Here is a 25842-nt window from a genome sequence, read left to right on the forward strand (position 1 = left end):
TATATAATAACACCAGAAATCTTTAGAAGTCAGAAATAAATAAAATGTCTCTAATTTTACAAGAATGAATAAGGAAAGAAATAATGCTCAGTATACATTTCTTTCACTTCATACCCAATTTAGAAATATTATTAGACATTTTTTTACCATATTAAATATACATAGAGGGAAATTCAACAACTACAAATACCTGAAAATTTTTCAGATTACACAAATTTGATACAGAAACAATAAATGGCTATACATTTATGTCTTCTCCACATTGGATTGTAAAATGAAAGGGATTAATTTTTAAGATTTGACTATAAAGCTAGATATGGATATATATAAAGTATTTGATAAAAAATAAAAAATGAAGAGCAAAAAATAAGTTGCAATGGATTATATAATATTAATCAAATATCAGAGCTGTACAATCAAATAGATTTCAAAGAAAAACGATGACTAATAAATATCCATAAGAGAAGAACAGCTGCAATTACTCCCTTTCCCATTTTAACAATTATTTCAAAAAAAAAAATTATTATTTATTCTTTTTTTAAATATTTGCTGTTCAATTTCTTTTCCTTACAAAGAATTCAGAGGCATTATGAAATTCAAGATAAAAGCGATTTTCTAATCGCATTTTAAAATTGTTTTCTTTAAATTAGAAAACACAATAATTCCTAGTTATTTTCCTAGTTTATAGCCCAAATTTCTAGTTATGATGCCATCCGTGCAACAAAATCCAGCATATAGTCTATAATAGTATTATCATCTAAGGGGGCAGCTAATGGTGCACCAGGTGAATTTCTATCAACAGCAGTTAAAAACAAATGAAATCTATGCGAAAACTTCAGAATAGACATATTTTGCTTGCTTATAACTTTTGTTCCGATTATCAATTAGTTTTTTTTTTTTTTTTTTTTTTTGTCAACTTTAACTTAAACACTTTCAGAACATGAGAATAAAACATTTTCATATTTTCTCTTTCTTAATATAGATATATATTCCTTTTCACATAGTTAAATCTCAACAATCATAAACAGAATGTATGGAGAAGAATGTCACCTAATTAGTGTTGTTTAGGCGAAGGTAAATAAATTTAGAATATATGGTACAGGCTTATTCATTTATAAGGAATAAACAAGTTTTCTGAAAGACGATGTCAATCTTTTATGCACTTTATTTTCAGATGGGTGTAAAAAAAATTACAATAATTAAGACAAACATTGGCACTTTCCCTTCTTTTCATTTCCATTTGATATATAATCAAGAGAAAATTCTCCCCAAACCTGGTTACTTTCATTTGACAAAAATAATCTATAAAGTTTCTATTGCTCTGAAGCAAACAATATTACGATTACGTGTGACCAATAAAAAAGCCATTAAACGAACTAAACTGAAACTGAGCTCTTTTTTATTAACTATATTCCCTCCTACCTTTGATATGGAACTATATTTATGATAATATCAAGTCAAATCAAATATAACTAGGTAACGACCAAGAGTGATAAATATTTTGTTTGAAATTGATATTTAATAAATATTTATGGACCTATTAAAAGACATACAGATTGAAAAGGGAAATTACAGCAATATTTTAACAGCTAAGGTCTGTATCTTGACGGACATTAAACGTGATAGCTAAAGAAAAATGATTTAAATATATAGAATTTGGTAGGTGATTTTGCGATTACAATGTAGTTCTGTGTCAAATTTTGGTTTTAATCGGTGGGAAAAAATACGTCCAAATACATATTCGTTTCTCTGGTACCTGTGCATTAACCGCGTCCCAGCATTCAAGTGAGAAAAAAAAAATCCGCAAAAGATCGCAATCTAATAGTCTCTATCGTAACTATTGTTCACCAATGACATGCGGTTAATAATTCACAAATACATAATATTCGATAAAGTTTTGGGGGAAACACAATCGCTGATAATTATAAATATATTATTCTACAATTAGAAAAAAAAATAATGTATATTATTCTATACGTCTACAGTCAACTAAAAATTTGTTGTTGTTGTTGTTCATTACATTATGGAATCAAATAAGCATTGAAATAGATGCATTCCTTTTTGAAATATTACATTGTAAAAACGGAACAGAATTTAAAATTAAAACAAAAAAAAATCCTTAAAGATGTCTTGAGATTATAAGAATATTAATTTCAAATACAAACTCCGTTACTTATTTAATAACCTCCCCCTTTAATCTATTTAAGTCAAACAGAATTAGAATTTAAATAGAAGATTTTTACCGATTTTATGTGCAGCTTTATCTACTGTAATAATGTAAGTACAAAGTATCAGTCAGTGGGCTTGTTTAGACAAGAGCCATTAGAAACAACAACAACAAATTATCAAATCAACAAACATCATTCAAACATTCTATAACAATATGCACTGTATTTAAGTTATTTATAGTCAAATCAACATGTTGCAAACAATGTAAATAGAAGATAGATGTAATAGAATTTAAATAGAAGATTTTTACCGATTTTATGTGCAGCTTTATCTACTGTAATAATGTAAGTACAAATTATCAAATCAACAAACATCATTCAAACAATATATAACAATATGCACTGTACTTAAGTTATCTATAGTCAAATCAACATGTTGCAAACAATGTAAAGCCTTTTTAACGGCACAAATTTTTCTTCACAGGCTCTGATCGACGGAAATGTCATGTCAGTACAAACTATTTTTGATTTTCAAAAAATATTTAAAAAAAGAAATAAAAAATGGCATGAAGGATAAAAATATATATGTAACCGTAAAATTATCTGAGCTGTTCTTCGTTTCTTATATTCAACAACTTTATCAATTTCGTCAATGACTTATTTTGGTTAACACTGTTTAAAAATTATTAATTACTAGTAAAATAATTACTGACCCATCTCTCCAGTCAATAAATTACAAAAGTGACTGGCAAAATTTGGAAAATTATTAGCAATTTTTGAAAAAAATATTAATTTAATTTTATACAAATTCGAACATTTCTTCCTCCCTAAGTTAATAAATCTATTTCCCACCAATAAATGAAGAATATTTAGCTCTTTTCACTTAGGCACGAAATAAAGTGCAAATGAAGTTTACCTGCAATGATTTTCAATTTATTACAAAAATACCCATTCCTAAATCATACAATTGTTCAAGTTTTAGTGAAATTAAATTAACTAATTTAATTTTATAATTCTTGGGTAAGAACCCTCAAAAGACAATTTTCTCAGCTTAGTTATATACTGTCCAATTTCAAATTAACCGTATGTATTTTTGTATTATTAAGATATCTGATCATAATATACGTTTTCAAAATAATCGTGAAAGTTTACATATAAAAAATAAATACATTTAAATAAACCCCCTAAAACCTTATTTTTTAAAAGAAAACTTAACTAACAAATATAGAAAGGCTGGTATATACCTGTATTGTGGATGTCTCCACCAGACGTAGCTTCCCACACATGCTCCGGCTACGACCATTGCCTTCCAAATCCATAAAGGCAGAAATACAGCCCAGTAGCTCCATGTGATTGTCCCATCCAATCGTAAGCAAAATAATATGGTAAACAGCAGCAAAGACACATACACCAAAAATTTACTGAAATAAAAAAGGAATTTATAAAATAAAAATTCAAAAAAAAAATGCATAAAAAAGAATTTAAACAGAGATTTTCCTAGAATATAAAACAGAACGTAAAGTTATAAACAGTGCACCATTTTAGTTATGATAAAAAAAATTATAAAATCAGTAAGGAAATCTTAGAACCTATTTAAGTTATAAAATATCTGGAATATTAAAAGCTTCGCTCAGCCGGTTTTTTTTTTTTTTTTTTTTTTTTTTTTTTTGTAAAATAGTGTTTCTTTTTTTTTTTTTTTTTCGGAGAAAATATTTCGATACGAATCACATACTGATTACATATGAATATTTTTCAACCTTACCTATATATGAACTGGTCATTTAAAAAAAAATAAAACCAAGCATGCACTTACTTTGTAACTTGCTATTCGAAACAATCAGCTATATTACAGTATTCATTTTACAGTTTATCTATCATTATTTATATTTTTGAACTTATACTCAGTTTTACCACGGTGAAATCGCGTCCAAGAGAGCAAGCACTACATGGCATTGTCAGCATGAGAGCAGATAGAAAAAGGCTCCAACAGTTATTAAAAAAATGAGTTTTTTTAATGTAAAATCGCGTTTTTCAGGAAAGACACAGATATTAATAAACTTAAAAAGCAAAAATATTAAATATAAATACACAAGTAAAAAAATAAAGTAAAAAGCACGACTCGAACCGAGGACGCGCAATACACGCGTCATTCATGTTGTTGATCACTATATTGCACTGCTCACACTTCGAAGCGGAAGTTGAATATACTTATTCTGTTACTTATTAAAAAAATGTTCCTTATCTAAATATAAAATCTGATCCAAACTGTCAAAGCCGCTTCCGAGATACACGCAATAAATAAATTTATCTATATAAAAGTTATTAGATATAGAATAAATAAATTTATCTATATGAAAGTTATTAGATATAGAATAAATAAATTTATCTATATAAAAGTTATTAGATCTATTTAAAGTTATTAAATACTAAATATACTTGAAGTGGCGGAAGTGTAATATCACCTACCAGAAAGAGAAGAAAAAACGCAATCAGTACATATCTGTACATTGCATAATATGTACATATTTCGCTTAGCCGATCACAAATTCGAGTTAAATTTATAAGTATGAAATTTTCAATATTATAATAAACAAATTTTCCGCAGTTTTCGTTAGACCGTATCTTACAAAGAAATTGCACCATAAAAATCTTCCTACGGCAGTTCTGTTAGGATTCAGATTTAGTATTAAAAAAAGACATACTTCATACGACACAAATGATAAATGTTTTCTTCAGGGGAGGGGGGCAATTCCATGTAACATTATATTAACAAAAAGTGCAAGTTTCTTTTCCGCCGTTACAGAAAACCTGCTTTCAGTATTCTTGACTACCATATTTAATGTTAATACTTACCATAATCATCCTCACCAGTAAATTTTTTTGAATGACGTATTTCCACAGACCATATGACAGATTAGAAGTGTTGAATTATGAGTTTTATTTTCTAACTTTTCGATCAATCCATTAAAAAACTAATTGCCTGTTAAAATGTTTTTCACCCACAAAATATATTAAATTTTTTTTAACACTAGGTTTACGGAAATTTTTTTATACACCTATCTCTTCGACACGCGTCAAATGGACGCGTGAAAGACTACATATATTTAAGGAGAAAAAAACAATCACTTAGAAGGCAATATAATTTTACTCTGTAAGTAAAAGATAAAAATATGAGATATTTATTTATAGAAAGTTTTTATTGTTCAAAAATTTTAGTACACATTATTTCAATATTTTACATTCATTTCTTGTATACAAATATTCAATTGTGTTTGTACACTTTCCGCAAACAATCTTTTCACATATTTTACAAGTGGTATTGCTTCCGTTTCTTTTACAAAAGCCAATTTGGTAACCCTTGCGTTCTTGCAAAGTACTAAGTGATGGGAGATTATAATCTATGCTTTTGTATTTTTTCTTATTTCCTTCTGCAAGTTTATTGGACAACTGAAATAGAAAATCCTTTAGGATAGTTTTGATGCAGTACATTCTAGTATAAGATTATGCGTTTATTGCCACAAAATTTCAAATGTTGTAAAACAGCTAAAGAGGCTATTGAAAAGATGATGCCTTGATGGTATATTTGCGCGCCATTTGGTATATACTATGTCGACACCAAACTTTGTCTCATTGTAATATGCTATTGTTTCCGGGTATTGTCTTTTAACACTTGGTTTACGATCAAGTCAAATTGACACATATTCATAAAGATAGGTATACCACATAGAGAATTACAATATTTCAACACGTTTGAAGAAAATATGCATCAATACATATTTACCTCGTTCAACGGATAAAAGTCAGTGTAAGAGATCAAATAAAAATGCGAACTTTGTTTGCAATTTTCCTTATAATATTTGAAAGGTGTCAAAATGACACGCTTTCGTAAAACTAGTGTTAGTATCTCAGCTCCATATTTAACCAAATATTCAAATAGTTTTATTATTTTATTTTTTTAATTCCGCGTTTTTATGCTCCTTCTGCGATATCTGTAAGAATTGCTCTAGACCAAAATCGAATTTCCGCTTTGGAAAACGAATCAATCCAAGAATCATTCAAAAATTATAATTATTTTCATTATAAAAACAATGCACCGGAATCTGTTCATTATAGTTAAGTTTTTCTTTTTCTACCTGGGTTTCAGTTTGAGTTGAATTGTTTCACGGTTCGATCATTTCATTGTTCATCGAACTGAAGAAAAACTCGCTCATTACACAAACTTTTAATAACAATTGTTTCGAAGGATAAATGAATTAAGTAAGAAAGGAAATATTTACAGTTCGAAAATCATGGTCAATTGAAAAATAAATTATTTTCTTCCGTGTTACTGAATCATGCGACCTATTTTAAAACTCTAGTCAAACCACACTTATTAAAGACTCTTTTTCAAAGACTAATTAGGAAAATTAAGAGACAAAAATGGTCATTACAAAGCATCTTTTGATTTTAATAAGCCAACCATAGAACACAGAAGAAAACTGAAAAGCGAAGGAAACTATGGTAGATCGCTAGACGATTTGGGAGGGGGAAAAATCTGCCCAAGTTGTTTCCGGCGAAAAACAGAAGGCAAGGCGCACTGCTTTTCTGTATTCGTAAAGCCTAATATTGGGGGAAAAAAATCGAGAAAACTTGAACCTTAAAAAAAAGAAAAGAAAAAGTGACTGCTTGCTCTAACACTATGTTGAAACTTCCAACGAGTGGGAGAATTTTGTATTCCAGTGGGCACAGAATTCTCCCACTTATAGATAAAAACACACTCTTCCCAAAGTATAGATAAAAATATACAATCAATTTTTACCATACGTTATAGTTTTATAACCTGGAATATCTACATAATAGTAAATAAATAATTGTTGATTAACCTTTAACTGAATTTGTATATTAATCGAATACAGAACACACTGTATATTGTATTTTGTTAAAATCCTATTAAAGAAGTGACAATATTTAATGTAACTTCTTAGCAAAATAGTTCTTTTATATCGTTACATTTAATCTTCTTTCTTCATCCCTTTATTAGAAGATTAAGTATGCTTTTACTGATTTGCTTAATGCTCTGGATTGCTTTGTTTTTACACAAGAGATTATCAATAATTTTCATGAATAGAATTAAAATAAGAGAATATGTTAACACTGCATTTTTTTTTTCTTTTCAGATTTGAAAAAATGATGTGTTAACATATCCTTAATTTAATTCTTTCCAAGAAAATTTTTTGGTTATTTTAATGAAAATGTAAGAAAACGTGATTTAATAGTATCGCACCGATAGTGAGTTGTCTTTCCTTATTTCGCTAATATAATTGGACATATATTAACTGCAATAATATTTTCTTCCTCAAAAAATCAAAATAATATAATTTGATGGTTCCAATGAAAAACTGCATTAGTTAGAAACGTTTAGCTGAAATAAGGGTTAATTTCTATGACCTATTTTTAACCTAACACTATTAATAATTTTTGATTAGCATTCTGTGTATACCTTCCTCAAAATTTGAATGGAGAACTTATCATCTGAGATCACTTCAAAAGTAACAGTTTGATGGTTCCAATGAAAAATGGCATTAGTTAAAAACTTTTAACTTTAAAGTTAATTTCTATAATCCATGTTAAACTAACATAATTAATAATTTCTATATAGCAATCTGTTTTTCCTCTCTCTCCAAATTTTAACAAAAAATTGTATGTTAAGACAATTCCAAAGAGATTCCAAATTAAATATAAAGATAACATAACAAAAAAAAAAAAAAAGGAGGACAAACGAGTCTGCCTTTAGTTGGCTTAAATGATTTCTGATCTCATTTTATTATCAGAGACTAATCTGGTTGATTATATTTTAAACAAGAATCCAAAAGCAATGAGTAATATTAACATACAGATATGTATCACTTCCGGAAAGCGTTTTTCTTCCGAGGATTACGTTTCTTGCCAAATTTTACCTCAATCCACGAATGGTCAATTCTGTAGCGCAATATGAAATGTTATACTATTTGAAGTCCGCAGTAAAATAATCAATAAAGATCAACAAAGTTCAATAAGGTTTTGTTTTTTAAATTGAAGCACAGGTCCTCTTGTCGTTATCGCATATTTGGGAGAATTCTGTTCTTAAGCTATTGAATTTTGTAATCCACCGTTTCTTTTATCCACGGTGCATATAACTCAAACTTTATAAGAAAATATCATAACAAATTATTTTTAAGAGATCTTAAGTTTAAGACAACAGACAAAACGCTTTGGATTGGGCAATTACGTGTAATAAATAAATGGGTGCTTTTTTAAGACGAGTTTTCAGGGAATACATTTATCATTGGATTAAATTTACAGATAAGCAAATGAATACTTGAACAACAATCATTATGTTTAGGAAAGCGAAAAATAAATAATTTACATATTTGGTCACATTTTTAATCAAATAATTTTAAGTTTTAAAAAAATCTAACTTTTCTTTAATTTCTTACGGATAATTAAATTAACATTTTTTTTAATTTTCTATAAATCCATTATTAAAAGATCTACAATTAAATATGCCTTTACAAATAATCTCGTTACATAAAATTGTTAGGATGAACTCTGGATTAAACAGTGGCTAACAGTCCTATCGCTAATGACGAGACGTACCTCTTATTGAGAGTACCGCACGAGACGCTCAGATCTACAATACATGGTTCATATTATTCGTATTTATTATCTGCCATGGCCCTGTCATTCAGCTTTACTAAATGTTCTAGGGATTGGACGGAATTTACTTTATTACTATTACTTAGATCTATATTTATTTCTATATTATTATAATTTCAGTCAAAACCTTAATAATCTTGACAGGCATTTATTTACACAGCTAAACAGAATTTTAATTAGATATTAATAATCAAAGCCGACTCTCACCAGAAATAAACATAAATTAAAATACCCTACAAACTGTTTTAAATTAAATTCAGATGATGCATGGAAAAAAACCAATCTGTATGAGGTACATCGATTATCAGTATCGACCTATATTTGATACAGCAAAAACCGGGTACCATTCTAAAACATAGTAAATAAGAATTAACAACCCCACTACCTTCAGAACTGTCTTTCTTCCGAAATATTACATCCCCCTTAATTGCTTATGATTTCTTTAATTACTTTTAACGCATGAACATTTGAAAGCCTTTCTTATTTTTGCGAAGAGAATATAAAATTTTGAAAACAGCTGCTGTCACACATATAAATACATTTTATAAATGCTGTGAAACAACTGGAAAATCTCACTAAGAGCAGCGTCAATCTATAAAAAGCTAAATCTTTTACTTTCTCCACGGCACACAATTCAATAACTACTACTGATTTGCAATAAAAGGAGGTTTACTAATTTACTAACCGAAGGAGGATTTATCAATCGAATTGCACGTAAAAGGAGTTTGATTTCTAACTCAATACCAGCTGAATAACTGTTGGTAATACAATTTTCATTTCACTAAGAAATTAGTATTCTGCGACGGCTACTAATTTCCATTTTATCTGTAAAGTATGACGCATTTCGACATCCGCTAACGCATCAACGTAGTTTCGTCCGCAACAGATGCATCTCGCAGTGCAATAATGTATACTATTTCGTCACGAGTTTATTTATGTATACTACTTCGTCACAAATTTATTTATGTATACAACGTCGTCACAAATTTATTTATATATACTGATTCGTGCGACGACAGTCTTGTCAGTGGAGCATCGCTCATTCCACTAAATTCCAAAAGTGATTCAATGCTATAAAAAAGTATATTTTTTGTACTGCTTTATTAATCTGGGAGAGTTAATTTTTTAGTGACATAAAGTTAAGTGTTACAGAACTCATAGGTTTTTAAAAAAATTCTGATAGTTTCTCAACATATTTATACAATAAAAAGGTTGTTTTCATTTTTATTTGTTTTTTATTATTTATTTAACCCTTTCTAGGGCCGTGGGAAGTATGCTTCCCACCAAATTTATCAATCTTTGTATGAATTTATGTAGGTTGGCATCAGTTCTGACAAATTTTTTTAGAAAGACAGAAACTTAGAGGCTTCAGTTCTTTATCTTACACAAAATGATGTGTCTTGATTTGTTACTTAATTATTAATTAACCTAATTAATTAATTAATCAAATTAAATTTATCTAATAAGCAAAAAGAATCCCTTTTCTTATTCTAATTTCAAGCCTAAAAGTATTTTAACATAATATGACTAGAAAAAAATGGCCCTTTAAAGGGTTAAGGTAAAATCATGAGATCAAAAATTATAGAGTAAATCGTAGGAGAAATTTTCCTGAATTTCTAAGAAGTGCAATTCTTATTTACTCATAAATATATCTGTATACTTAAATTGTCTACTATGTATGACAAAAAAATAATTTACAATAAAGTGTACGGAAGACAGATTCAATACCAGAAAGAAAGAAGGATTAAGAAAAAAAATTTATTTACTTTTAAATTTCCTTACATATTTAAACTGTTGACTATTTATGACAAAAAAAAATAACCCATGATGATGCATACAGAAGATTCAGGATTAGAAAATAATTCTTATTTACTCTAAAATATATTTATATATTGAAACTGCCTCTATGTATAACAAAGGAAATTTGTATATTGGAAACTGCCTCTATGTATAACAAAGGATATTTGTATATTGAAAACTGCCTCTATGTATAACAAAGGATATTTGTATATTGAAAACTGCCTCTATGTATAACAAAGGATATTTGTATATTGAAAACTGCCTCTATGTATAACAAAGGATATTTGTATATTGAAAACTGCCTCTATGTATAACAAAGGATATTTGTATATTGAAAACTGCCTCTATGTATAACAAAGGAATAATCCTCGATAATGAGTACAGATGACAAGATTCAATACCAGAAGGAAAAAAAATAGAATTAGAAAAGAATTCTGATTTATTATTCTTAAAAATATACCTAAACTGTCAACTGTCTATGCACTATAAAGGAACGACCTATAATAACGTGAACAAATAGCAAAATTTAATATCGGGAAAAAAATGAGGCTTGAAGTTATTGCTACTTATTAAAAAACACGACACGAAAAATTAACATTAATTAATTTCGTGTCTTAAAAAGACACGAAAATTTTACATCTCATTTTTACCAAGCTTATGCAATTTTTTTCCACTACTAATAGATATGAGCAAAAATTTGCATAGTTATGGTTTATTAATAATTTCCTTGTGAACGACGAAAAATCAATCACATTTCAAAAAATAACTCAAGGGGAATATCAAGAATCAAAAATTTATATAATTAGAGTATTATCCCTGTTTGATATTTTTCAAAAGAACACAGAAGAAGAGTTATGTAGCAAATATAAACATATCTATTGTAATTGTATTGTGTTCAACGAGCGGAAAATGTATAATGTTATTATTTGCGAAATAATACTTAAATTATTTAGAATAAGTTTAAACACATGGTCAAAGTAAGTTTATATGCAGGCAACTTGTGTGATTAATTTTGAATACAATTTCTTTAACCACTTAACTGCCATGATGTGCGTCATAAGTGAATAGAATTACCGTTTCTGAAACATAAGCCATCATTCAACCATTCTAAAACGCAATAATTCGGTACAAAAATTACACATCACTCACACAAACCTTATGGATTTTCCGTTGAATCAATAGGCCAGCACATGTCGGAAAATGAATTTTAGATATTACAATTAGATAACAGGAAAAATAAAACCGTTAAGGGGTTCATTTCATGTTCCTTAAATGCGTCACCAGGGTGGGGCAGACAGGGCAAATGCCATTAACAAAGGACGTAAAAGTGGAAAATCAATTAGTTGCATATACGAAAAAAGTACGCATTTTTTAAATTCAAAAAATATTATGACATGAAAATAATTTTTACAAGAGCTTAAAATTCCAAAAATTAACTTTTAAATAACATACATTTAGTTTTAATGCAATTTTAACAAATTTTTTTAAAACCTTTTTAAATATGATTTGCAGTAGCACTTTTTATAGCTGAAATTTAAGCTAAACTTATTTCATTGTTTCATCAAATTCGTTGATCGTTTTCATTTATTGTACAAGATCGTTATTCCAAACAACTTTTTTAATTAAGAATTTTATTTTACTTTTAAGCTATGTAAAGATAATAAATGATTTTATAACTTACGAATATTATATTTTCTTTTTTTTTCACTGTACGATTCTAAAAAAGTGATTTCATTTCCAATTAAATTTGTCATATAATATTTATTAAGTATAACTGCATTATTTAGGAGGCTTTCGAAACTTCTAAAGCTGTAGGTATTTTTAACACTACATTTCATAATAAACGGCAATTCTCCTTATTTTAAGAGCGAAAGTATTTGTACTTAATAATTTATGTTATTCATTTATGCGATATAACTAATTTAAATATGAAATTTCCCATCACTAATAAATGCAATCATTGTACTAATCATTAAGGTCATGTGGGACTTCAATGATTTTAAAAAATCACGATAGATCAAATGCATTTTTTCGTTCAGAATATCCAAAAAAACTTTTTTTGGGATGTTTTACAGCTTATGGATGTTATTAGGGGTGAATTTAAGAGTAAGTGCTCACCAGGGATCCAAATGACAAATTTTGTGCCTCTCATCTTATCACAATGTAATCAGTTGCCGCATGACTTCCCAAATTTTATTTCGATTCCAAATCCGAATTGCATCTCTGACATTTGATAATCCAGTCGGGAACCTTAGATAACATTATTGACTAATGGGCAAATACAAATATATCGCCATGATATAAAGGAATCAAGTGAACAGTATTTAACAAAAACAGATCTAGAGTTACTGTTAACAACGTGACGTTGAACTTCTAAACCACTCAAAGAATCATATTTTGTTTCTTTGAAAATTCAGAGAAAAAGCAATTAGTATTTTGAGAAGATACTTGATATTGCCAACAATTACGAGCAATAAAAACTGTGGTGTGCTGCAAAAATTATATAGAATAATAATCAGCAAGTAATTCGACATTTTTACCGATTTTTGAAACTGGTATGAGTATATTTCTTCGCAAGTTCGATTTAAAGAACTGCTCTTTCTATTTTCATTAAAATTTGAATGCCGTTCTTGTAATCGAATTCTTCCTGAGAATCCGGTTCTGTTTTATGAACTGGTTCACTTTTAAGGAGACTTTTACAACCAAAAACGAAAAATTTATTTAATTGTTAAAACAAATAATTTAATACATTAACAAGTATTTGAATATAAATAATTATTAATAAGCTTACTAAGCTCATAAAAAAAATTCATAAAAATTTAGAATATTTTCATATATTGGTTTAGTGGCAGTTTCTTAACTTTTGAAAAATTTAAGAAATAATTATTCTATCTAATTTTAAAATACCGTTGACTTTTTTTTAAAAAAATATTTTCAGTTAAATTAATTTATTTCTCAACATAACTTTTTTTAATATCGGCAATGAATGCGATACTTATTAATAATCAATTATTTTCGCAGATTTAATTCAATGGAGAAAAAAAATACCGAATTCTTTATTTTCTTTCATAAAAAAGCATCTTAGTTTTTTTGTGTGTGTGTGTGATTTTTACTTCAGTTAATATTTTCAATACAATTCTGAAATTCAAAAGTAATAATCAATTGAAATTTAATGTTACCAACTGCTGCTTTTAATTTGATAAAAAAAAATGTCACTTATTTTTAAAACATATTCCTGAAACGTATTTTTCCATTCTTCAATTCCGTATATTTCCATTTTTTAAATTAAAATCAAAGAGTAATTTTTTATGTTTTATTCAATATACTATTTCCTAAAATCTGGTTTATGAGAAATCTCTCTTTATTTAAATCTCAATATATTCCTAGTAAAGTGATTAGGCTGAATTTATAGAAACAAGTTAAAATGACACTAGCGGCGAAATAAGAAAATTACAAAAAATAACACAAAACAAAAGCAGATCGGCCAGAAAATACAAATAGAAAAATATAAGTTATGCCATAATGAAATCACAGATAAAAGTTTCATGGAGTTATCTGTATTTGTGATTAAAATTATGAACTTTCCGTCACTTGAAAAAGGGTTCGCCGTAAATTGAAAAATGTATTCTTCGGTATTATCAAAATTTTTTCCCAGTTAAGCAACGAAGAAAGTAAACAAAAATAATAAAAAGAAATCTGAGAAACTCACTCTGGGGAGGGGAGGAAAGGGGGATTAAGGATACATTTTTTCGATTTTATATTGATCCCCTTTGAAAGTCACAGAAAGTTCACACTTTTAATCACAAAAATTTTACAGATAACTCCAAGAAACTTTTCCCAGTGTTTTTATCATAGTATAATGTACATTTTTCCCCTTAGACATTTTTTACCTATCTCTTTTATTTATTTATTTTAGATATTTTTATAATTTTTCTATTTCGCAGAGGCGGCGGCAGAGATTTGCCGACGGGAAGGCAAGACAAAGCCGACGGGGGGCAAGCACAGTATCTCTCATTTGGCTTCAAAATAACCCATAAAAATTAATTTTACATTTAATTAAAGAAAATCAAGTATTATTTCAGTTCTTTTTTTATTCAAATGCTGATCCTTTCTTTCATTGTTAAAACTTTACAAAGAAATTTGTAAAAAAATGTTCTCAGTTTCTTTTAATGACCATAAAAAATTGTCAATATTTGAGTCTATTTCTTTATGAGACTGTTGAGATTTAATTGCTCTGAGATCTAAAATTAGAAAAAATATGTTATATTCCTTTCTAGATTGTAGTATATAGATAGAAAAACAGATTGCGCCAGAATGAAGTATCATGCTAAATGAACAAGTGCATGCTCTTATTTTATATCAGAAGCTATATAAAATAAACGTTCAAAGAAAAAGTTTTATAAAAGAAACTTTTTCAGAAATCTAAAATAATAAATAAAAAATATTCGATGTTTTCACCAAAAATCGATTTTTCAGCGTAGTTCCCCCTACCTAAAATATTTGCAGCACCGAGCAGAAAATCAGATATGTTTCGAATCCAAGGATTTTTGTGCGCAAAAAAAATACAACAAATTACATTTAATACAAAAAAAAAATTACTATAGTTCTGACACGATCAATATAGAATGCGTAAAAGATACAATATCTTTTCTTAAGAATACTGGGAAAAATATTTTGTAAATATATGTACAAACTTACTATTTTATGTCAGATATGAAAAATATTCTCTTGAAAAATGTTCTACTTCAACATTAGATCTCCCATATATTTATTATTCAATATATATTTAGGCCTAAAAAAACCAGTGAATTTTATTAAGAAACAATTAGATCTTGAATATGAATTCCCCTATCTTCATTTTTAGACATGCGTTCTTATGGCTTACTTTTTTAATTCAAAGTTATTGCAAGCTAATATTTCCCACCCAAAAAGTGAGTTTTATCCCCTCAATTGCATGCATTGGTTTTTCTTAACATCTTCGTATACAATGACGAGTCTGATTCGCCATAGAATTATTAAATTTTTAATTTTAAATCTGCAATTAAGGGAAAGTATTAAGTAATTTAAAATGCAAAAATCACTTGAAAACGCATCATAACCTCAAATGCCCTTATTTATTCTAGGGGTTAAAATAACAATAATTATCCCAAGTAATCTGCCATCTAATTAGGAAGTTAAGTAAATTCGTATGTCAAGGGGTAAATGTGTTATATATGAATATTCTATGAATAACAATTTTAATCATCCTTTTTATCAAGATATCTTTATATAAAGTCTATTAAAAATTTAGAAACATCTGAAATCATATAGTTTTTGCTGCGAATAGTAATTGAAAGATTATAAAAAAAAAAAAAAAAAAAAAAAAAAACGATACGTTCCCCGATTATATAGTCATAATATTGAATGCAAAGTTTGAATCATTTAGGAAGTAATTTATTTAACAAATTTAGTGCATACTTGGTTAAACTCTTTTAGTGTAACTAAAAAGCTATCATACCACAATTTTTTTTGTCGTCAATTGTAGTCGGTAATACCTCTTTAGTATAATAATTGTAGCTTGATAATACAAAAGAAAACAGATATCTTACTGTAAATAAACTTAATTTGCAATCGTACAATTTACTTACTTCAGTAATTTATAATGAAGCCACATAATTTCGCTACAGTACAGTAACTTTTTTTAGCATGTATATGCACAAGCGTTTAAAAAAAAAAAAAAAAAAAAAAAAAAAAAGAGTGCTGATGAAACCATTAATTAGATTTTAGTCAGGCAATTCTCATAGAGAAATTAATAAAATAAATTTACCAATACGGTATCGAGGAAGTAACAATTAGATGAATAAGACGACGATTAACTTTAGAACTTGAATTTGTATGATGAATTATGTAAAACAACTCTATCGTCCTATTCATGAATAATACACAAGCTTCAATTTCTCTAATAATTCCACTGGCAGGTAATCGAAGTGCTCGATGAAAATAATTTGTTTCCCATAATCTATGATAAAATCTTAACCGAAGAGAAAAAGATTAGTCGGAAAAAATGTGACGTCTTACTGACTTGCCAGCTTATTGATTATTCTGCTAAATATAATATAAAGTATATCTGAATGAACATTATAGCATTTAAATCAGATGACTGAGAATTTGGACTTAACGTCGTCGACATCCATCGCATTGAAGTCTTGGTCGACCGATCAAAACTTTTTGGCAAAATGCGATATATTTTATGTCTTATTCACATGTCATCTTGTCGGTTATATTGCCAAAAATTGTAAAATTAAAAGATTGATAAATGACATTTGAATCAAATGTCTGAAAATCTGCAGACTTAATGTCTTCGACACTCACCGCATTGAATTTATAGTCGGCCGATCAAAAATTGCCAACAAAATGAGCCTATCACCTTGTCGATATCGTATTCACTTGTTAGCTTAACGGTTATATGTTAAAAGTAGTACAAATTATAAGCTGAATGAACGACAATTGAAACAGATGTCTGAAAATCTGCGAACTTAACATCTTCGACATCCATTGCATTCAATTCTTAGTTGGTCTATCAAAAATTGTCCGCAAAATGCATCATATTATCGAGCTATCACTCTATCATTTTGCCAAATATAGTCAAAACACTTTAATCGTTACTTGGATATTTCGACTGTTTACAATATATTAACTTCAAGGCTGTTTTTAAATAATCATATGCGATAATGCGCATTGCTCTACAACTATCCTGAAGTGGTAAACACTTAAAGACGAAACTCTGAATTTCTAGCCGACGGGGGGCAAGACGCTGCCGGCAGGGGGGCTATTGCACCCCTTGACCCCCTGCTAACACCGCCTCTGCTATTTCGTCACTAAGGGAGCTGTAACCTGTCTCAATAAATTCAGCATAGTCACTTCCCTGTCAGTTAGGAATGTTGTTTTGAATTTAAAGGTCTTAAAAGGTCACTACCGATCGCTTTGTACACAGACACGTGTGTTTGTGTGTGTTTTTGCGTGCGCGTGCTAATTTTATTATGAGCATATAAAGCATTTTATTTCAGAAATATATATAGTATGCTTTTTTTTCTTTTTTTTTTTTACTTAGATGATTTAGATTATAATGATATTTTTGTTTTATTTTTATTTTCGAGATGTTAGTAGTGCACTTCATAAGATGATGCGTTTGTTTAGCTTCAGATTAAAAGATCTGCAGCAGTAAATTTGCAATTTAAAATTAAGGGAAGGAACACTATTTTGACATTTGCTCTGAGAGCCATTTTATGTAATTAGGTCTCTGATATTCTCAGGACAGACGCAACTTGTACTTCAAAAAGTGAGAAGTAAAGTACCACCAAACTTATCTCCAGAAATAAATTCTTTAAATTAAAAATATTGAATAAAAATTTTAATAGACATCTTAACATGACACACCATGGCACTATCTTTGTAGTTTTATTTAAAATGATTATGATTAATGCACGAAAGGAAAATCAATTTTTAATACCTAACTTCTATCAACGCATTTTACTAGAGGAAGAATGAACAAAGACAAGCGGATATATCGAAGTCATTTCATTTCCTTTATAGGATTTAAAGTTCAGGCATCCTGTTACATTCCTATTTCATAATGCCATCATTCCTCCTTGAAAAGCATTCTCAAATAAAAGATGAAAATACTTCGTGTTTAAGAACAACGATAAGCTTCTATAATGATAAATAACAACTAAACAGATATGTGTTTCGAAATATGAAAACAAAAGAGCAAACATATATTCTACATTAATGGTCCTTTTCCCACGATATCTAATCGTATGAGTTTTATCGAGAAAATAAACTGCATTTCTACAATTTTGATAGATACAAGGAACCAAAAATGGTTCGTTAAAACTATAAGTTTGAGTATTCTAAGGCACAACTCTTTAAAAAACAGATTAAAATGAAGAATCATAGCATAACAATTTAGCTTTTTAAATATACACATTCTCCTACGTTATTGAAATTCTGTCTCCCTTTTCTGGAAAAGCAGCTTTTCGAGTTATTTATCGATTATCCATCCACATTTCATCGATCTTTATCGATTAGAATGCATATCCATTTTTGCGAACTTACAAAGTTCGAACTTTAATAGTACAGTCAGATCAAAGATGGGTTGATTCACATGCACCAGACAGGGCCATAACTACCACGGGCAGGGCCGGATTATACCTTATAGGGGCGTTTAGGTAATGCAAATTTCCAGGGCTCCCGAACTTTTCTCCAACTTCGAAAATTAGATATCTTTTATTGATTTTAATTTTACCTTTCTGTACGCGGTTTTTAAGTGCCAAATATTAAGTCAAACCGAAATAATAAAATGCTTAATTGCGAGTCACTTACAAAGTTGGTTTTGCTGCCTAACATGTAAGGGCAGTTGAAGTTTAAAAGTAATTTTAAACCAATTTTTAAAACATTTCCAATATTTTTAAACTCAATATAAATACTCTTAATACAAAGTTTGATAGGGCTGTTGATTTATAAACCAGTCAACCAGCCAACTGATATATATATATATATATAAGAAAATTAAATAAGAAAAAGTAAAACCAGATCCATAATAAATAAATTATGAGTATTAATCATGTTAAAATAATTACTGAGCTACAAACAGAGAATTTTAATATCTAAACGTAAAAATACTGAATAATTATATTTTAATTATATCGCATATATATTTTATTCACAATATGACATTCGACAGCTTCGAATATCATATTAAACCTAGCAAAAATTAATCAGTAATAAAACATAACATATAAACAAACATGAAATAACCAGTAATAAAAAATAACATATAATCAAACATGAAATAACCAGTAATAAAAAATAACATATAATCAAACATGAAATAACCAGTAATAAAAAAAATAAGAAATAATCTCAGACTACATGAAAAAAAGTTGTTAAGTTTTCAGAAAACAATTAAGAGACGGCTCCATTATTATCTGTTGCCCCGGGGCCGATCTTACGGACTCTGATACCAGAAGTCCATACAACTCGAATCTAATATTATTACCTATACCAATCAGATTTTTATACAATATATTTTCTCAAACAAGTTTAATAGATTAATATAACATTATAATTTGGTTTATTTATTAATATGTAAGACAACCGTCTAAATTTGAATCATAAACATTTCAGCTATTTGAGGTGATGTCTAATACCCAAACCACATCATTGCGAGGGCGTTGCAATGATGTGGTTTGGAAGTAAATGAAGTTGTATTAATGTTGCTTGCTGTTCGCAGAGGATCTTCAGAGGAAATTGCCGTCATAATCCTCAACATTAAGAGAGGGTGGGGAGAGGAATATACATCCTCTTTTGTACTTTTCCCCGTAATGTTCATTAATTTTTCGATTAACTGCATTATCCGTCAGGAAAAAAAATGCAGTAAGCCACAAAATGAGGGGGGGGAGTGGGGGGGGGGTATTTTCACAATCCATTTTACCGTTTTCAAACCTTTAATAGAAAAAATTTAATTGAATAATAATGAATCAAGCCTTTAAATTAAACAGCAGGTGGTAATAACATATTAAGGATAATCAATTATATTACTGATTTATACATATATTTTAAGACCATGTAATAATTGATCATCTCAGAATTCTTGAAACTCCAAGATTTATTTACTGCAAATAAAAAAATTTTTAATTCTGTTCTCGATTTCTCTAACGCTCATTATATCTTTCTTTGTCTTTTGGCTTTGAAAATCTAAATTCGCACAAGAAAGAAAACAGAAATTAAGTACATTAAATAAATCATTTTGTATGCTTTTTCCTCCATGTAATGATTAGAAATAATATTATCAAGTGTCTTATAGTTTGTGGCAATGTATAATGTGTTTCTAATCTCCGTTGCTTTATTTGAAACAATTTTGTACAAGTTAGCATATTGAAAAAAATTATCGGTAGCAAAAAGACCTCTTCGTTCATCCACTATGATCAATTTGATTTGTATCAATATTTAATACTTTGCAAAACTTTTTTTTTTTTCTATAAAGGACAATGAACAAATTACAGGTCTGCATTGAGAAAGTATATAAACAAGTAATGTTTCAAACTTAATCTCGCAACTGTCTTGGTTTTTCTTGTTGGTTTTCAATCAAACCTCTTTTGTCAACACCAAATATTTGGCGCGTCAGATTATAAAATACGGTGTTTAGTATTCAATTGGTAGCAATGAAGGTCTTTCAGGTAACTTTCACTATGAATCATTATATTGCTATATATGAATCAATATATTGCTAGATTTAAATTTTTTTTCCCCAGATAAAATTTTCATAGCAATTGCAGAAGGCAATAAAAGTGTTAGAACCATAGCCTCCCAAAACAAAATTATCTTCGACACCAAGCTTCAAATTCTACATATTTAGAAGATTACACGAAATTCCGCGACTTTTTATATAACTTTATATAAAGTGGCAAACGTCATAACAACTGAAAGACATTTTACTAAAACTATAACTTTTGAAATTTCCTAACAAAAATTCAGATTTGCGTCCATTTATCTTGGGACTGGTTTAAAGGACTGGGTTATTTATAATGAAATTCACACATTTTCACAATAATAAATAACAATATATACAAGTCACATAAGATAGTGAAAGACATACTTACCAAAATTTACATAAATTGGCAGTTTTGGCTGTAATGCACCACTTACTAAATTTAAATTTGATGCTTCGTACTGAACTGTACATTTATTTTTAAAGAGCCCAATCATTTTTATGTAACAATTTAAAGTTCAAATAAACTGAACCTTTTAATACTTATGGAACTCTCTGAAATCTTATGAATATTTAATCTCTAGAATTTTTAGGAAAATATGAACATGAATAATCTGTTTTTGAAGTTTTGAAATAAACATAAAAAACATGGAAAAAGCCAGTTCAGCTGCATAAAGGTTTAAAATGCAATTTCATGCAAAAAGATAAAGCAAACAAAATTTAGAAGAAAAAAAAATACAAAAGAACAGACCTTTTATTCAAGATTTTTTTAAATAAAATTATTTATTTATTATTTATTTTTGAATATGTAATACATAAACATGGTGTTACATTTTTTACAGTTTAAAAAGAACTTTGTAGATTTTTTTTTTTTTCATTAATGACTCTCATTAGATAAAAATTTTCTTCCTTAACTTTAAAGGCATATGTATGCATATGAGGGAAAAAAAGTATATAAAATATTCATTATTGATTAGCAAAAAGAAATTTAACATAAATATTTAGCAAATTTTCTTGAAATCTATAAAATTAAGTTTTAATGTTTTTATTAACTTTTTAAATAAATCAGAGGCAATCACTGTCAGTTTTTATAACTTAAAAATCATTAATATGATCCAGTTTAGGATCAACAAAACGTTGCTTAAGAAGTCCTGTTATGGATAAAGATACAAACTTAATGCATATGATTGCAATTATAGAAAAAAAAAATGAGTAAAACATATCTAGATAAATCAACTACTGGCAAATTTGAATTATTAATATGCATACACTTTAAATTTATTTTATTTAATAATCAAAGTAATACATTATGTTTAATGAAAAAAATATTTCATTTATATAATTATACATGCTCATAGAGTCACATTAATAGCTTTTAAGCAAAATATGTGAAATATGCTCATGAAATTCTTATGGATGGTACTATTAAAACTATAAAAAAATAATGCCTAGTTATTTTAGATTTCACTCTGTGCTTTAATATAACTTAAAAAATAATTAACAGAGTCTATTGCAGTCTAATGCCTTTGTCTGCAGCAATCACAGAGTATTTACAAGATCGTGGCTGACAGCACATTCAGGAAATATGAAAAATTATTAATATAAAGAGAAATTCTTTGTAATATGACCACTGTCAACTGTTGCAGTTTGTAAGAATAAATGTAAAAAAAAAAAAAAATGAAATTTCAAAGCATAAATTTTAGTCAGAAGGAAAGACATTAAAAAGTACAAAAACTGTTGCTGCAATCAGAAAGCTATAAGCAACTTGTTATAGATATTTGATTTTGATAAGATTATCTCCATGAACTTAATAATGTATATTTTGCTTATGTTCTCTCCTTTATGATAGTAACTGCTTTTTTTATCCAGTTAATTTAATGTTTAAATCAATGCTGTCATCAAAGATGAACAAAGGCAATAAAGGATAGAGATCAATTCTGAACCATTAAAAAATGGTAAGAATTACATGCAAACCAATAAAAGCCTCCCATTCAAATTTCTATCCCATATTAAAATCAAGACATCTCAGCATTCAGCCGCATGCCACAAATCTTCTGTGGAATAGATTTTAATAAGCATTTCTCTGGTTACGGAATTAAATCTTTGTCATCAAGTTATCATAATTCAGCAGCTTTGCTCAGATTTGTTATAATGCAAATATTCAGTGCAAAATTATCAGTAAATTGTTTTTGCATCAAAAACAGTTATATAAAAAGTATGCACAGTGTATTTATTTTTTGATGTATTTATTTTTATACTCCTTGGTAACTGAAGTTTAATATTATCTTGCATCATTTGGCATGCTTTATTCCATATAGAACCAAAAGTAACTATTCTTCTTGCTTCCAACTAGTCAATAAAGACATAATTATGAAAGCAACTTACATTTCCTTAAAAGTTTTATTATTCCACAGAAGCTAATAAGATCTCAGCATATATAGTTTGAAGTTTTTAAAAAATTAAGTCATATATTTTTTTAATTATAAATAAATTTAAACTTTATGTTTAAACTACCTCTTTAATAAATGCCTATAATTTTTAGCAATTAAAATTAATGCATGTCATTAAATGTATACGGTAAAAAGAAAATATATCTAAGAAATAAAACTTGACTTTATTTCTTGCATGCAAGAATATCTTTACAATGATGGACTATAATCTGATCCCTGAATGCACACCACATCAAACAAAACTGCTCTATACTTCAAAATATGCTTTCTTTTACATCAATTAATAATAAAAATAATTTAAGTGAAGAAATCTCACATAGTGAATAATTTAGCCTTATATATATAAAAAAATATATCAATCATTTTTCTTTGAAAAATAACGAATTAATATAAAATCGGAATTCATTTGCAAATTTCAAATTCCCTTAATTCAAAATAAATCATAATTGCAAAGTCATAATTTTAAACTTCGAAAATTTGCTGATAAATGTTTAAAGACTTTTAAAAAAATAAATAAACAATAAAAAGCGGTAGCACAGGATACTTTTCAATACCTAAATATTTTTAACTGTCATTCAAGTAATAAAATACAGATAAAAGATAATACAGAAATTAAAGAGAGGAAGGGAAGATCGAAATCGGAACAATTTACATACCTAGGATTAAAATCTTGAAAAAGACTTTGAAGATTCATTTTCCACAAAAACACCAAAATAGTTTATTTAGTCATGTTATTAAATTAAAACGTGACAACATGCTGTAAAGCAAAAACAAAGAAACACGGAAAAACCACATTAAAAAAAAACTAATTATTATTCTTCATATAAGAATGAGAACACTGATTAACTATGATAATCGTCTTTCAAAATCATATAAAGAAAAAATGTGTTTATTTAAAAAAGTTTCAAAGACACCAATATGCAACATTTACGTGACATTTACATTACACATCGCATGCAACACCAAAAAATTTAAAGAGCGTAAAGAAATAGTCACGACAATAAGAAAACAAAACATCATATACACAGTTGCAATCGTTGCCAATTTCAAAGAAATAAATCTTATTAAATAAGTTTTATCGAAACTTGGTGGGGAAGTTTAAACGATACTGCTTATGGTTCCAAAATCCTTCCTAAAGAATTAATAAAGAAATATTAATAAAAAAACATTTTTACTAATAAAAAATTTAAGAAAAAGCGACCGAAAACATCTTTTTGAAAAAATCTTCCAACATGAATTAATTGGAAAAAAATTTATCTCTATTCATTATTTTTGGTTACAATCTTTTATCATTGTAGAGCTATGTAATTATTCTGCGAGTTTGTATTCTTTTACAGAATTCTTCATGGAGCAAAACACTTGAATTAACAGTATGACAAAACTAAAGCAAAACTGCTGATAGCGTAGATAGCTTTTGCTTTCAGTAGTTTGAGTGTCAAATTTTAAATAAAACAAACGAGATGTCTAAATTGCAATTCATATAAATTTTTCTTTTGAAATAAGTAAGATCGACAGTTTCAAACTTTCTTTAATTCAAATCTTCAACTGTTGGAATTTGAGTTCAACTATTGGAATTTGAGTTCACTTTTACTTTCATTCCCCAAGAATATTTCTAAGTCGTTATCGTGAGAAATATTCCGAGCCTTTCCTAGAAAACGGTTAGCGGAAAAACCAGTTTTCAGCTACGCTTTCTCAACGTTTCAGCGAATTAAAGAGCGGCACTTTTTCGTTTAATCGCCAAGAATGGTTTTCCTTCTTTTTTTTAAATGCGAATTGTGAGTGTGATTAATTGTACAGTATCACAGAAAAGAGGCTTATGCAATCACATTTTTTGAATAAAATGTTACAAAACATAATTAGCTCCGTTTTATATCCTAGATTCAAAACTGATTTTTATTAATCATGACTTGAATTAACTATGTCTAGGACAAAGCTCATCAACTAGTTCTTTCTTTATTTTTTTAAACATTATGGCAGGGATTTGGTTTTCTTCATGGGAAGTTTTCAACTATCAAACACAAAATTTTAAAAATAGTAAATTATTTAAAATATTTGAAAATAATATCCTGTTTTTTTTAAAAAATAATAAATAATATAAAATATTTGCAATTAATACCTAATTTGTTTGTTTGTTTTAAATATACTGTTTATTCAAGCTTTATTTATTTTTCTCAATTGTGGAAAGTTGTTTTGAAATCGTAACTGTTTTAATTAATTATCAGAAGCTCATTATTTTTATTTGAATTAATGGCATTCGAATTAAGCGTTACAAATTTGTTTGATATAGTCTACATATTTGATTAACTTTAAATGTTATATTTAACCACTATTTTCTAATGTAATCCCTTATATATTGTTTAATGTTTTTATCATAGAGCATATTTGATTTTTAAAATTTTAATGCTTTTAAGACTGATTGTTTTTAATTTTTAAATTCAGGTGGCGTTTTTTAATGTTTTCGAGATTGAATATAATTAGTTTTTAAATCTGTTGCATATTT

General features: G+C 27.9%; 1 protein-coding gene across 2 annotated transcripts in view; it reads right to left on the minus strand.

Annotated features, from left to right (window-relative positions):
* LOC129958572 (transmembrane protein 185A-like) overlaps window positions 1-24338 on the minus strand; it is a 32354-nt gene extending 8016 nt beyond the window's left edge. The window contains exons 1-2 of one of the 2 annotated variants that reach the window (XM_056071140.1): window positions 23999-24338; window positions 3413-3589 (exon numbers count right to left, since the gene is read on the minus strand). In XM_056071140.1, coding sequence (XP_055927115.1) covers window positions 3413-3589; window positions 23999-24036 — 215 coding nt within the window. In that variant the 5' untranslated portion in view covers window positions 24037-24338. Of the gene's footprint in view, window positions 1-3412; window positions 3590-21283; window positions 21507-23998 lie in introns of those variants that run through there. The other variant, XM_056071139.1, reaches the window with a different exon arrangement.
* Window positions 24339-25842: the final 1504 nt, after the last annotated feature.

Source organism: Argiope bruennichi, chromosome X1, assembly GCF_947563725.1.
Source record: "Argiope bruennichi chromosome X1, qqArgBrue1.1, whole genome shotgun sequence".
Lineage (NCBI taxonomy): Eukaryota > Metazoa > Arthropoda > Arachnida > Araneae > Araneidae > Argiope > Argiope bruennichi.